This window comes from Ahaetulla prasina, chromosome 8 (assembly GCF_028640845.1).
Source record: "Ahaetulla prasina isolate Xishuangbanna chromosome 8, ASM2864084v1, whole genome shotgun sequence".
NCBI classification, from domain to species: domain Eukaryota; kingdom Metazoa; phylum Chordata; class Lepidosauria; order Squamata; family Colubridae; genus Ahaetulla; species Ahaetulla prasina.
Genome location: NC_080546.1, coordinates 9,512,293 through 9,525,405, shown reverse-complemented (window position 1 = coordinate 9,525,405; position 13,113 = coordinate 9,512,293). Strand labels below are relative to the sequence as shown.

Genomic DNA, 13,113 nt, shown 5'->3' with positions numbered 1-13,113 from the left:
ATGAATCAATGCAGTTGTTGATAGCAACATGACTATTAAATGAATCTGGCTTCCCCGCTGATTTTTGCTTGTTGGGGGCGGGGTTTTTTGCAAAAGGTGATCACATGACCCCAGGATACTGCAACCATCATAAATGCCGGTACATGCCAGTTGCCAAGCATTCAAATTTGGATCATGGGACCACAAAGCTGCAAAGTCATATGGCTAAAAAAAAAATGCTCATAAGTCACTTTCATTGCCGTTGTAATTTCAAACGGTCACTAAATGAAGAGTTGCAAGTCAAGGAATACCTGTATGTGGGTATTGTATGATTTTTGGATCTCACTACCATCTTTAATACTTCAGAATGTTTCCTTCTACCCTTGGTGTTATTATTTATTACCAGGGATGGTATTCACTTACTTAACTTGATGAACGTATCTTTTCTTTTATATACACTGAGAGCATATGCACCAAGACAAATTCCTTGCGTGTCCAATCACACTTGGCCAATAAAAAAATTCTATTCTGTTCTATTCTGTTCTGTTCTATTCTATTCTATTCTCGTTCCCATTCCTTTTCTCTATTCTATTCTATTCTATTCTATTCTATTCTATTCTATTCCCATTCCCTCTATTCTATTCTATTCTATTCTATTCTATTCTACTCTACTCTACTCTACTCTACTCTACTCTACTCTACTCTACTCTACTCTATTCCCATTCCCTTTCTTCTATTCTATTCTATTCTATTCTATTCTATTCTATTCTTTCCCTTACTGTTTGCAAATGTAAACGTGTGCATGCAGGTGCTCACTTTGCTCGCATGCATCCCATCCATGCATTCGCCTGGCCTCAAAAACGTGCCTAAATAGGATGGTATTGAGCCGGGACGCAATTTCTGCTACCGGTTCGGACAAACCAGTCCAAACCAGCTGAATACCACCTCTGCTTATTACCCTCTTTGTACAAAAAGTATAAAGAGAGAACAGGATAATTGTCTTGGATTTCTAACCTTCTCTACATGGAGAGATTTTTAAAGAGATCAGTGATGATATGGAGCAGGGGTCTCCAACCTTGGTCCCTTTAAGACTTGTGGACTTCAACTCCCAAAGCTGACTGAGGAACTCTGGGAGTTGAAGTCCACAAGTCTTAAAGGGACCAAGGTTGGAGACCCCTGATATGGAGGATGTCCCAATGCATCTTCTTGTTGTGACCCAGGTTCCTGGACCCGGACTCCTGGACTCGGATGATTCAGAAAGTGAGGGAGAAGACCTGGCCAGCCCTGCTTCTCTTGAGCCCTTTCCCTCCCTGGCACCCCCTCACAGGCAGGAGGAGGCCGCACAGCCTGATTCCATGGAGCCTCCTTCTGATTTGGCAACGCCCAAGAACAGTTTTGGAGCAATGCAAGGTTACGAGACAGATCGGCGCAGCAGCAGCGGAAGAGTTGGGACAAAGCCAAGTCATAATTGTCATGCAGTGACATCTGCAGAGACTATAAATAGGAGGCGGACTTCCTGGTTTTTGTCTTGGACAAAGTAATGAGTTGGCGCGAGCTAATGAATTGGCGCGAGCTAACTGTTTCAATGGAGGAAGAATATATTCGTGAGTAATTCTGGCCTTATCTATAATTTCCTCGTTATCTCCAGAAACTTGGCAGGCCCGTGGGTAGACGTGGCCAGGACATGTATCTATGTAAATAAAAGGAAAAAGGAAGGCCTCTGACGGACTCTTTGCTGGGAGTATTGGGGAAGGAAACAGAACATTTTGTCCAAGACCTGACTAAAACATCTTCCACCAAAGATGGATCAGCAGCACGTACAGCAGCAGTTAGAGCAGCTACAAGTGGCTAATCAACAGCTCCAGCAGCAAGTGGCTCACTTGGCAGGCCAACTTGCTGCCAGGAATGTGCCTGCAGCCCCCCATCCTCCCACCTCCTCCTCGCCGCAAGTGCCCGATAACCGTGCGGATAAGTTTTCTGGGCAGCCTGAGATGTTCCCGACCTTCTTGGGACAGTGCCAGCTCTACATGGCTATGAGGCCAGAGGATTTCCCAGACGACCGGGCTAAGGTGGCCTTCGTGATTAACCTTCTTTCCGGCTCGGCTGCTCGATGGGCCACGCCCTCTTGCTCCAGGACAGCCCCTGCTGGCGGACCAACAGCGTTTTGGCAGCACCTGCGCACCATGTATGAGGACCCGTTCAATGCTGACGGCAACCAGGCGCCTTAAGGAACTCCGTCAAGGGAAACGCCCCTGCAGGAGTACATCGCGAATTTCGTCTTTGTGCCAGGACTCTGACTGGAATGATGCAGCGCTGGTGGACGTTGCCCAGGAGGGACTCTCAGAGGAATTGCAAGACGAGCTGGCCCGCGTGGAGGCGCCATGGACCTCGACAACTTGGTGCCCTTTGTCTCCGCCTCGATGCCCGTCTGCAACGGCGACCATCCCGTCGCACCCCGGGACCCCGTCGACATCTGCACCCCACTTCCTGCACCACCAGCACCCAGGGTCGCCCCACGTTTTGTAACCGCTGCGGAAGAGCCCATGGAGTTGGGAGCGGCCAGACCTCGCCTGACAGCCCAGGAGCGGAACCGAGGCGCCAAGGGGATTGTGCCTGTACTGTGGAGCCCGCCACTTCGCGCTTCTTGCCCCAGAAAGCGAAGTGGCACGCACGTCCCCGAATCACAGCGTGACCAATCGAAGCGGAGCAGGCCCGACTGGGAAACCCTAGGTCGGGCACGCATTAAGCCCCACTGGACGTTGTGGAAGTAGACTCTGGGCCCCCTCGGCATCTGATTCTGGACACACGGATATGGTTGGGGAACCAGTCGGACGGGCTCCAGGCGCATGCGCTGGTGGACTCAGGGGCCACAACAAACTTTATGGACCAGGCCTTTGTGACCCAGGTTGCGGTCCCCGGGGTTCCGTGGACCCTCCGATGCGGTAGAGACTATTGATGGACGAGAACTGGTGTCCGGCCCCATTAAATTCGCCACCCAGCCTTTGCGCCTGGCTATTGGGGACCATGAGGAGGCGATCCAGTTTTATGTCACGGCGGACCTTCATTTTCCCTTGGTCCTTGGGATGGCCTGGCTTCGGACCCACGATCCTCAGGTGGCCTGGTCGCGGAACGCCATCTCTTTCCCGAGTCTGCAGTGCGTCGACCACATCCACCACACCTGTGCCGCCAGAACGCCCCACCGCTGCCATCACCTTGCCTCCTGAGCTGACGGACTTCGCCGACGTGTTCAGCGAGAAGGAGGCGGACCGACTACCCGCATCGGCCCCACGATTGCCCGTGGACCTTCTGCCCAACGCACCACTGCCTGTGGGACGCCTGTATTCCATGTCGGAGCCCGAGTTGGCCGCCTCAGGGACTTCCTGGACAAAAACCTGGCCCGAGGGTTCATCCGCCTTCAAAGTCCCTCTCTCGGCCCCGGTCCTCTTTGTGAAGAAGAAGACAGGGACTTGCGCCTGTGCTGTGATTACCGCCGGCTAAATGCCATTACGGTGCGGAATCGCTACCCCTGCCGCTCATCCCGGAGCTACTGGAAAGGTTGCGGAGGCCACGATCTTCACCAAGCTCGATCTCCGGGGCCTACAACCTGGTGCGGATGCGAAGGAGACGAATGGAAGACGGCATTCGCACCCGATACGGACACTACGAATACACTGTCATGCCATTTGGGTTGACCAATGCTCCCGCCGTTTTCAGCACTTCATGAACGACGTGTTCCGAGACATGTTGGATCGGTTCGTGGTTATCTACCTGACGACATCCTGATTTACTCCCGGTCCAGGAAAGCCACCTTCGACACGCCGGTCTGGTTCTGCAACGCTATGGAGCAACAACTCAATGCGAAGCTGGAGAAATGCGTCTTCTTCCGGACTTCCATAGAATTCCTCGGGCATATCATCTCGCCCGAGGGCATAGCCATGGACCCATGTAAAGTAGAAGCTTTGTGTAGCTGGGAAGCCCCTCGTCGGGTGAAGGATGTTCAGCGCCTGCTGGGCTTCGCCAACTACTACTGGACCTTCATCCCAGGCTTCGCCACACTGACGGCTCCACTTACCCAGCTCCTCAGGAAGAAGGTTGCATTCCGGTGGGGTCCCCCGCAGCAAGAAGCATTCACAGCCCTCAAGAAAGCCTTCGTCACGGAACCCGTCCTGAGGCATCCCGACCCGCTCCGGCCTTTTGTGGTGGAAACAGACGCGTCCAATGTGGCTCTGGGAGCGGTGCTGCTACAGGCTCCGACGAATGGTGGCACACTTTTTCCTGCGCTTACTACTCCGGAAACTCAATCCTTCCGAGCGCAACTACACTATCTGGGAAAAGAGTTGCTGGCTATCAAGGCTGCATTCGAGGCTTGGCGACACCATCTGGAGGGCCCGACATCAGGTGGAGGTCGAGCGGACCATCGGAATCTCGAGCACCTCACCACAGCTCGGAAGTTAAACCAGCGGCAGATCCGGTGGTCGTTGTTTTTTGCCCGGTTCAACTTCCGCGTGACCTACATTCCCAGCGGTCACAACCGGAGGGCGGATGCCCTGTCCCGCAAGCCAGAGTACCTCTGCGCCAAGGACCCCTTCCTCCACGGACAGTGCTGCGGCAGAAGCCTGGGCCGCCGCACGGGAGCCAGTGGACTTGCGGGCCCAGGTGCGAGAGGCGCAGCGCCAGGACGCCTGGTCGCAGCAAAGGAGAGCGGAGGTGGGCCCCACGCCTCCTTGGACCTTGGAGGAGGACTTACTCAAGTTTGGGCGATTATATGTGCCCACAGGACCACTCCGAGCCCTCGCCATGACCCAGTGCCACGACAACCCTGCAGCAGGACATTTTGGGTTCTTCAAGACCTCCACCTGGTGACACGGACCTTTGGTGGCCCAGTGCGGCATGATATACATGCCTACGTGACATCCTGCGCACCCGTGCCGGCAAGCCAAGACCGCCACGGGGCCCCTCCGGGCTCCTCCAGCCCTTGCCGACACCCGACAGACCCTGGGGGGCGATCTCTATGGACTTCCTGACAGACCTGCCGCCGTCCTCTGGGTTCACCACGGTGCTGGTGGTGGTGGACATGCTCACCAACATGGCACACTTCATCCCATGCCGCGGCCTGCCCACAGCCGCAAAACGCCCGCCTCTTTCTGCAGCACATCTTCCGCCTCCATGGTCTACCGGACAGGGTGGTTTCGGACCGGAGTTCAGTTCACAGCCCGCTTCTGGAAGAGCCTGATGGCCGCGTTGGAGGTGCAGGTATGTCTGTCGTCATCGCACCATCCGGAGACCGACGGGGGTACAGAGAAGGTCATCGGTATACTGGAACAGTATCTCCGTTGCTTCATCAACCAGCAACAGGACAACTGGGCCGACTACCTGTCCCTGGCGGAGTTTGCTTTTAACAACTCTCAGCACACCTCTACTCAGATGACCCCATTCTTTGCCAATGTGGGGTACCATCCGCGCCCCTTCCCTCTGCCACCACCGGACTCTCCTGTTCCCGAAACGCAGACCTTCCTGACGGAATTGCATGCGGTCCAACAGTTGGTACGTCAGCAGCTGAATCGGGCAAAGGAGGACTACAAACGGTCCGCCGACCGCTCCCGACGGGCAACGCCTCGCTGGCAGTTGGAGACCGGGTGTGGCTCTCCACCAAACACCTCCTGTCCGACCGCCCGGTAAAGAAGTTGGACCACCGATTCATCGGCCCGTTCCCTGTCGAGGCAGTCATCAACCCGGTAGCCTACCGACTGACCCTGCCACGATCCATGCGGATCCACCCCGTTTTTCACCGGTCCCTTCTGGTTCCTGAGGCCACACCGAGTCCCCTTCGGTGCCCAACAGCACCCGTCACTGTCGCCGAGGACGGATCGGAGGAATCTGAAGTCCACAGCGCACGAGACTCCGCTGGCTGAAGGGTCGTTTCCAATATTTGATCGCGTGGAAGGGATACGGGACTGATTTCTCCTGGGTAGATGCCTCCGACGTTCATGCCCCTGACCTGGTGCAGGCCTTCCATGAGCAGAACCCAGCCCGACCGCATCCCGATCGTCAGCCCCGGGGGAAGGGCCCTGCGGTGAGGGATAGTGTTGTGACCCAGGTTCCTGGACCCAGACTCCTGGACTCGGATGATTCAGAAAGTGAGGGAGAAGACCTGGCCAGCCCTGCTTCTCTTGAGCCCTTTCCCTCCCTGGCACCCACTCAAAGGGAGGAGGAGGGGCCGGCACAGCCTGATTCCATGGAGCCTCCTTCTGATTTGGCAACGCCCCAAGAACAGTTTTGGAGCAATGCAAGGTTACGTAGACAGGATCGCCGTGCGCAGGAGCGGAAGAGTTGGGACAAAGCCAAGTCATAATTGTCATGCAGTCACATCTGCAGAGACTATAAATAGGAGGCGGACTTCCTGGTTTTTGTCTTGGACAAAGTAATGAGTTGGCGCGAGCTAATGAATTGGCGAGCTAACTGTTTCAATGGAGGGAAGAATATATTCGTGAGTAATTCTGGCCTTATCTATAATTTCCTCGTTATCTCCAGAAACTTGGCAGGCCCGTGGGTAGACGTGGCCAGGACATGTATCTATGTAAATAAAAGGAAAAATGAAGGCCTCTGACGGACTCTTTGCTGGGAGTATTGGGGGAAGGGAAACAGAACACTTCTCTCTCTCTCTCTCTCTCTCTCTCTCTCTCTCTCTCTCTCTCTCTCTCTCTCTCTCTCTCTCTCTCTCTCTCTCTCTCTCTCTCTCTCTCTCTCTCTCTCTCTCTCTCTCTCTCTCTCTCTCTCTCTCTCTCTCCTCCTCCTCCTTCCTTCTTCCTTCCTTCTTCCTTCCTCCTTCCTTCCTTCTTCCTTCCTTCTTCCTTCCTTCTTCCTTCCTCCTTCCTTCTTCCTTCCTTCCTCCTTCCTTCTTTCCTTCCTTCCTTCTTCCTTCCTTCCTCCTCCTTCCTTCCTCCTTCCTTCCTTCTTCCTTCCTCCTTCCTTCCTTCTTCCTTCCTTCCTTCCTCCTCCTCCTCCTCCTCCTCCTCCTCCTCCTCCCATCTTCCTTCCTTCCTCCCTCCTTCCTTCCTTCTTCCTTCCTTCTTCCTTCCTTCCTCCTCCTTCCTTCCTCCTTCCTTCCTTCTTCCTTCCTTCTTCCTTCCTTCCTTCCTTCCTCCTCCTTCCTTCCTTCCTCCTCCTCCTCCTCCTCCTCCTCCTCCTCCTCCTCCTCCTTCCTTCCTCCTCCTTCCTTCCTCCTCCTTCCTTCTTCCTTCCTTCTTCCTTCCTCCTTCCTTCCTCCTCCTTCCTTCTTCCTTCCTTCCTCCTTCCTTCCTCCTCCTCCTCCTCCTCCTCCCATCTTCCTTCCTTCTTCCTTCCTTCCTCCTCCTTCCTTCCTCCTCCTTCCTTCCTCCTTCCTTCTTCCTTCCTTCTTCCTTCCTTCCTCCTTCCTTCCTCCTTCCTTCCTCCTCCTTCCTTCCTTCCTCCTCCTTCCTTCCTCCTCCTTCCTTCTTCCTTCCTTCCTCCTCCTTCCTTCCTTCCTCCTCCTTCCTTCCTCCTTCCTTCCTCCTCCTTCCTTCCTCCTCCTTCCTTCCTCCTTCCTTCTTCCTTCCTTCCTTCCTCCTCCTCCTTCCTTCCTCCTCCTCCTCCTTCCTTCTTCCTTCCTTCCTTCCTCCTTCCTTCCTCCTCCTCCTCCTCCTCCTCCTCCTCCCATCTTCCTTCCTTCTTTCCTTCCTTCTTTCCTTCCTTCCTCCTTCCTTCTTCCTTCCTTCCTCCTCCTTCCTTCCTCCTCCTTCCTTCCTCCTCCTTCCTTCCTTCCTTCCTTCCTTCCTCCTCCTTCCTTCCTTCCTCCTCCTTCCTTCCTTCCTCCTCCTTCCTTCTTCCTTCCTTCCTCCTTCCTTCCTTCCTTCCTCCTCCTCCTCCCATCTTCCTTCCTTCCTTCTTCCTTCCTCCTCCTTCCTTCCTCCTCCTTCCTTCCTTCTTCCTTCCTTCCTCCTCCTTCCTTCCTCCTCCTTCCTTCCTCCTCCTTCCTTCCTTCCTCCTCCTTCCTTCCTCCTTCCTTCCTTCCTCCTTCCTTCCTCCTCCTCCTCCTTCCTTCTTCCTTCCTTCTTCCTTCCTTCCTCCTCCTTCCTTCTTCCTTCCTTCCTTCCTCCTCCTTCCTTCCTCCTCCTCCTCCTCCTCCTCCTTCCTTCCTCCTCCTTCCTTCCTCCTCCTTCCTTCCTCCTCCTTCCTTCTTTCCATATACATGCCTACGTGACATCCTGCGACTGCCGGCAAGCCAAGACCGCCACGGGGCCCTCCCGGCTCCTCCAGCCCTTGCCGACACCGACAGACCCTGGGGCGATCTCTATGGACTTCCTGACAGACCTGCCGCCTCTCTGGGTTCACCACGGTGCTGGTGGTGGTGGACATGCTCACCAAGATGGCACACTTCATCCCATGCCGCGGACTGCCCACAGCCGCAAAACGCCCGCTCTTTCTGCAGCACATCTTCCGCCCATGGTCTACCGGACAGGGTGGTTTCGACCGGAGTTCAGTTCACAGCCCGCTTCTGGAAGAGCCTGATGGCGCGTTGGAGGTGCAGGTGTCTGTCGTCATCGCACCATCCGGAGACCGACGGGGTACAGAGAAGGTCATCGGTATACTGGAACAGTATCTCCGTTGCTTCATCAACCAGCAACAGGACAACTGGGCCGACTACCTGTCCCTGGCGGAGTTTGCTTAACAACTCTCAGCACACCTCTACTCAGATGACCCCATTCTTTGCCAATGTGGGGTACCATCCGCTCTTCCTCTGGCACCACCGGACTCTCCTGTTCCCAAACGCAGACCTTCCTGACGGAATTGCATGCGGTCCAACAGTTGGTACGTCCAGCAGCTGAATCGGGCAAAGGAGGACTACAAACGGTCCGCTGACCGCCCCCGACGGGCAACGCGCTGGCAGTTGGAGACCGGTGTGGCTCTCCACCAAACACCTCCCGTCCCGCCCGGTAAAGAAGTTGGACCACCGATTCATCGCCCGTTCCCGTCGAGGCAGTCATCAACCCGTAGCCTACCGACTGACCCTGCCACGATCCATGCGGATCCACCTGCTTTTCACCGGTCCTTCTGGTTCCTGAGGCCACACCGAGTCCCTTCGTGCCCAACAGCACCACTGTCGCCGAGGACGGGTCGGAGGAATACGAAGTCCACAGCGTACGAGACTCCCACTGGCTGAAGGGTCGTTTCCAATATTTGATCGCGTGGAAGGGATACGGGACTGATTTCTCCTGGGTAGATGCCTCCGACATTCATGCCCCTGACCTGGTGCAGGCCTTCCCGATCGTCAGCCCCGGGGGAAGGGCCCTGCGGTGAGGGATAGTGTTGTGACCCAGGTTCCTGGACCCGGACTCCTGGACTCGGATGATTCAGAAAGTGAGGGAGAAGACCTGGCAAGGCCTGCTTCTCTTGGGCCCTCTCCCTCCTTCCTTCCTCCTCCTTCCTTCCTTCCTCCTTCCTTCTTCCTTCCTTCTTCCTTCCTTCTTCCTTCCTTCCTCCTCCTTCCTTCTTTCCTTCCTTCTTCCTTCCTTCCTCCTCCTTCCTTCCTCCTCCTTCCTTCCTTCCTTCCTCCTTCCTTCTTCCTTCCTTCCTTCCTTCTTCCTTCCTTCTTCCTTCCTTCCTTCCTTCCTTCTTTCCTTCCTTCTTTCCTTCCTTCTTCCTTCCTTCTTCCTTCCTCCTCCTTCCTTCTTTCCTTCCTTCCTTCCTTCTTCCTTCCTCCTTCCTTCTTTCCTTCCTTCTTTCCTTCCTTCCTCCTTCCTTCCTTCCTCCTCCTTCCTTCCTTCCTTCCTCCTCCTTCCTTCCTTCCTTCTTTCCTTCCTTCTTCCTTCCTTCTTTCCTTCCTTCTTCCTTCCTTCCTCCTCCTTCCTTCCTTCCTTCCTTCTTTCCTTCCTTCTTTCCTTCCTTCCTCCTCCTTCCTTCCTTCCTTCCTTCTTTCCTTCCTTCCTTCTTCCTTCCTTCTTCCTTCCTTCCTCCTTCCTTCCTTCTTCCTTCCTCCTTCCTTCCTTCCTTCCTCCTCCTTCCTTCCTTCCTTCCTCCTCCTCCTTCCTTCCTTCCTTCCTCCTCCTTCCTTCCTCCTCCTTCCTTCCTCCTTCCTTCCTCCTCCTCCTTCCTTCCTCCTTCCTTCCTTCCTTCCTTCCTTCCTTCCTCCTCCTTCCTTCCTTCCTTCCTTCCTTCCTTCTTCCTTCCTTCCTTCCTTCCTCCTCCTTCCTTCTTTCCGCGTGGAAGGATACGGGACTGATTTCTCCTGGGTAGATGCCTCCGACGTTCATGCCCTGACCTGGTGCAGGCCTTCCATGAGCAGAACCCAGCGACCGCATCCCGATCGTCAGCCCTGGGGAAGGGCCCATGCGGTGAGGGATAGTGTTGTGACCCAGGTTCCTGGACCCGACTCCTGACTGGATGATTCAGAAAGTGAGGAGAAGACCTGGCCAGCCCTGCTTCTCTTGAGCCCTTCCTCCTGGCACCCACTCAAAGGGTAAATGCCAAGGGATACTGGGGGTGGGGGGCCTTCAACGCTAAACAATTCATATAGCATTTTATTGAAGAAGACTGATTTAGTGAAAACTGATGATAAGGTGACCATGGAGATAGTGTTGAACTCTGATTATCTGTTGCTGCCCTGGCTAGTTGTGAGAACTGAAATACTGCAGACTAACCACATTTGATTGCTGCAAGCTGAAAAAATATAAGTTGTGCAACCGGAAGTGCCACCATTTGTTTTGTGACCATTTGAAGTTACAACTGTATTAAAAAGGGCCTCTGTGGCTCAGACTGCTAAGACAGTCGGTTATTAACACAGCTGCCTGCAATTACTGCAGTCTCACCAGGCCCAAGGTTGACTCAGCCTTCCATCCTTTATAAGGTAGGTAAAATGAGGACCCAGATTGTTGGGGCAATAAGTTGACTTTGTATACAAATGGATGAAGACTATTGCCTGACATAGTGTAAGCCGCCCTGAGTCTTTGGAGAAGGCGGGATATAAATGCAAAATAAATTTTTAAAAAGTGACATGGGGTTTTTGGTTTTTGTTTTGTTTGCATTTATACCGACCTTCTCCGAAGACTCAGGGCAGAAACGCTGGAGATGGCCAGCTACACTCCGCCCGCACCGCTTGACCCAGCCAGGAGAAATGGGGAACGACATGACCCGCTTCAAAGCTTCCTAGAAGCAAACGAACTGCAAGGAGTTCCAGACAACCGCAAAGGGCATATTTCCTGAGCCACTGCGTCCCGAGGTCATCGACATCGGGAAGCCTGGCAGAGCCAACGCCGTACAATCGGTATCGTGGCAAACTCTGCAAAATCTATTGAAGAACCATTTCGCGCCAACACGCCCAAATACGTGCGGGCGCTTTTGAATTTGGAGAGCGAGACAGCAAGAGGGCGAATCCATCAGCGATTACATGGCCGCTGAAAAGCCTCCAAGGACTGTGGGTACGAGACTTGGATGAGGAGCTGTTGAGCAACTCATCCGTGGGGTCAGAGACATGCGCTATGGAGGCGGCTGCTATCAAAAAGCAATTAATCGCTGGCAAACGCTCTGGACGCCAGAGCTCATGAGATGTCCACCCAAGCGCGGAAACCCTGCAAAGCACACGCCCAACGGGCGACAAACAAATCAACCCGGTCCATAGTGAAGAAATCCAGACCAATCAGACGCGAGGATGAGGAAGGAGTTTGTCACCGAGAGAAGGGCAAAGAAGACCGATGAATGCGGAAGTTGCGGAGGGCAACACCAGCGCCAACGATGCAAGTTCAAGGACGCACATATGTCGGCGTGAAGAAGGGCACCTGGCTCAAGTCTGTCAAGCACCCCAACCTTCCCGCCGAAAATTCAAACCAACCAATCAGAGCGCTGGATCGGCAAGGCGACCCGCGATTGGTCAAAACAAAAGGCGCGAATCAAATCGAGCGACCGTGATCATAGGCCGCAGCAACCCGCAGAGAAGAAAATTTTCACTAAACCAAAATCAAGGAGTGCCGTGCCGACTAGAAGTGGACACGGGTCAGCGATCACAATCATGTCCTGGGACACTTTTGCAAAAGCTTTGCCGAAAATCGCCAAACGCAAACTGCAAACACAAGGCTACGAGTTCACGACTACCAAGGGAATCGCATCCCTGTTCGAGGGACCACCTCCGTCCGGCCGAGTACGGACCACACAAGAAGACCCTGCCCATCACGATAGTTGAAGGGACACTGCCAAGTCTGTTGGGACTAGACTGGTTCCGTGCATTGGGCATGGGAGTGACTGGCATCTACAGAAGTGACTTTAACCTAAAAGACACACTCATGAACGAGTTCGAAGATGTCTTCAAGGACTGCCTGGGCAAGTACAAGGGAACCCCTATTTCCTTCAACTTAGACCCCCAAGTAGCCCCCATTAGGTTAAAGGCAAGGAGAGTCCCTTTTGCCCTTAAACCTAAGATTGACAAGGAGATAGACAAGCTCATCAGTCAGGGGATTCTGGTGCCAGTCGATCACGCAAAGTGGGAGACGCCAATCGTCACCCCAATGAAACCAGATGGGTCAGTTAGAATCTGCGCTGACTACAAGGCAACGTTAAACAAAGCCTTGCAAAAAAGCGCTTACCCGGTCCCCGTGGTGCAACATTTGCTGCACTCGCTGGGGCAAGGGCACGTTTTTGCCAAATTAGATTTGGCTCAAGCCTATCAACAACTGCCAGACGCCAACACAGCCAAGCCCAGACATTGTGACTCACAGAGGTGCTTTCATGCACCCGTTACAGTTTGGGGTGAGTGTGGCACCTGGTCTATTCAAAATTTAATGGAGCGACTTCTGCAAGGGCTCCCGGGTAGTCCCTATTCAATGATGTATTGGTATCAGCCGAAAATTTAGAAGAATTGGGGAGCGTTGAGAAAAGTTCTGGGCATTTTCCGTCAGCCGTCTAAAGGTTAAAGTGAACAAATGCCAGATAGGGGTAGAATCTGAGATTTCTTGGGCTACAGAATAGACAAGGAGGAATTCACCCCACTGAAAGCAAGGTCAGGCACGAAAGGCTCCAGCGCCCAAAACAAAACAGAGCTACAGGCATTCCTGGGTCTAGTGAATTTTACTCTTTTTAAAAATAAGGCAACCGTTGCGAGCCGCCACATAAGTTACTGGGAAAGAA

The 13,113-nt window shown here is 53.8% G+C and overlaps 1 protein-coding gene across 1 annotated transcript; it reads right to left on the bottom strand.

Moving 5' to 3' along the window:
- Window positions 1–6,640: 6,640 nt before the first annotated feature.
- Window positions 6,641–7,955, bottom strand: LOC131202820 (trichohyalin-like; the record flags this gene model as incomplete). The annotated part of the gene is made up of 2 exons (XM_058192209.1): window positions 6,641–7,146; window positions 7,277–7,955. Coding segments are annotated over 2 exons (1,185 nt in total), but the record flags the coding sequence as incomplete, so codon positions are not given.
- Between the last annotated feature and the right edge of the window lie 5,158 nt (window positions 7,956–13,113).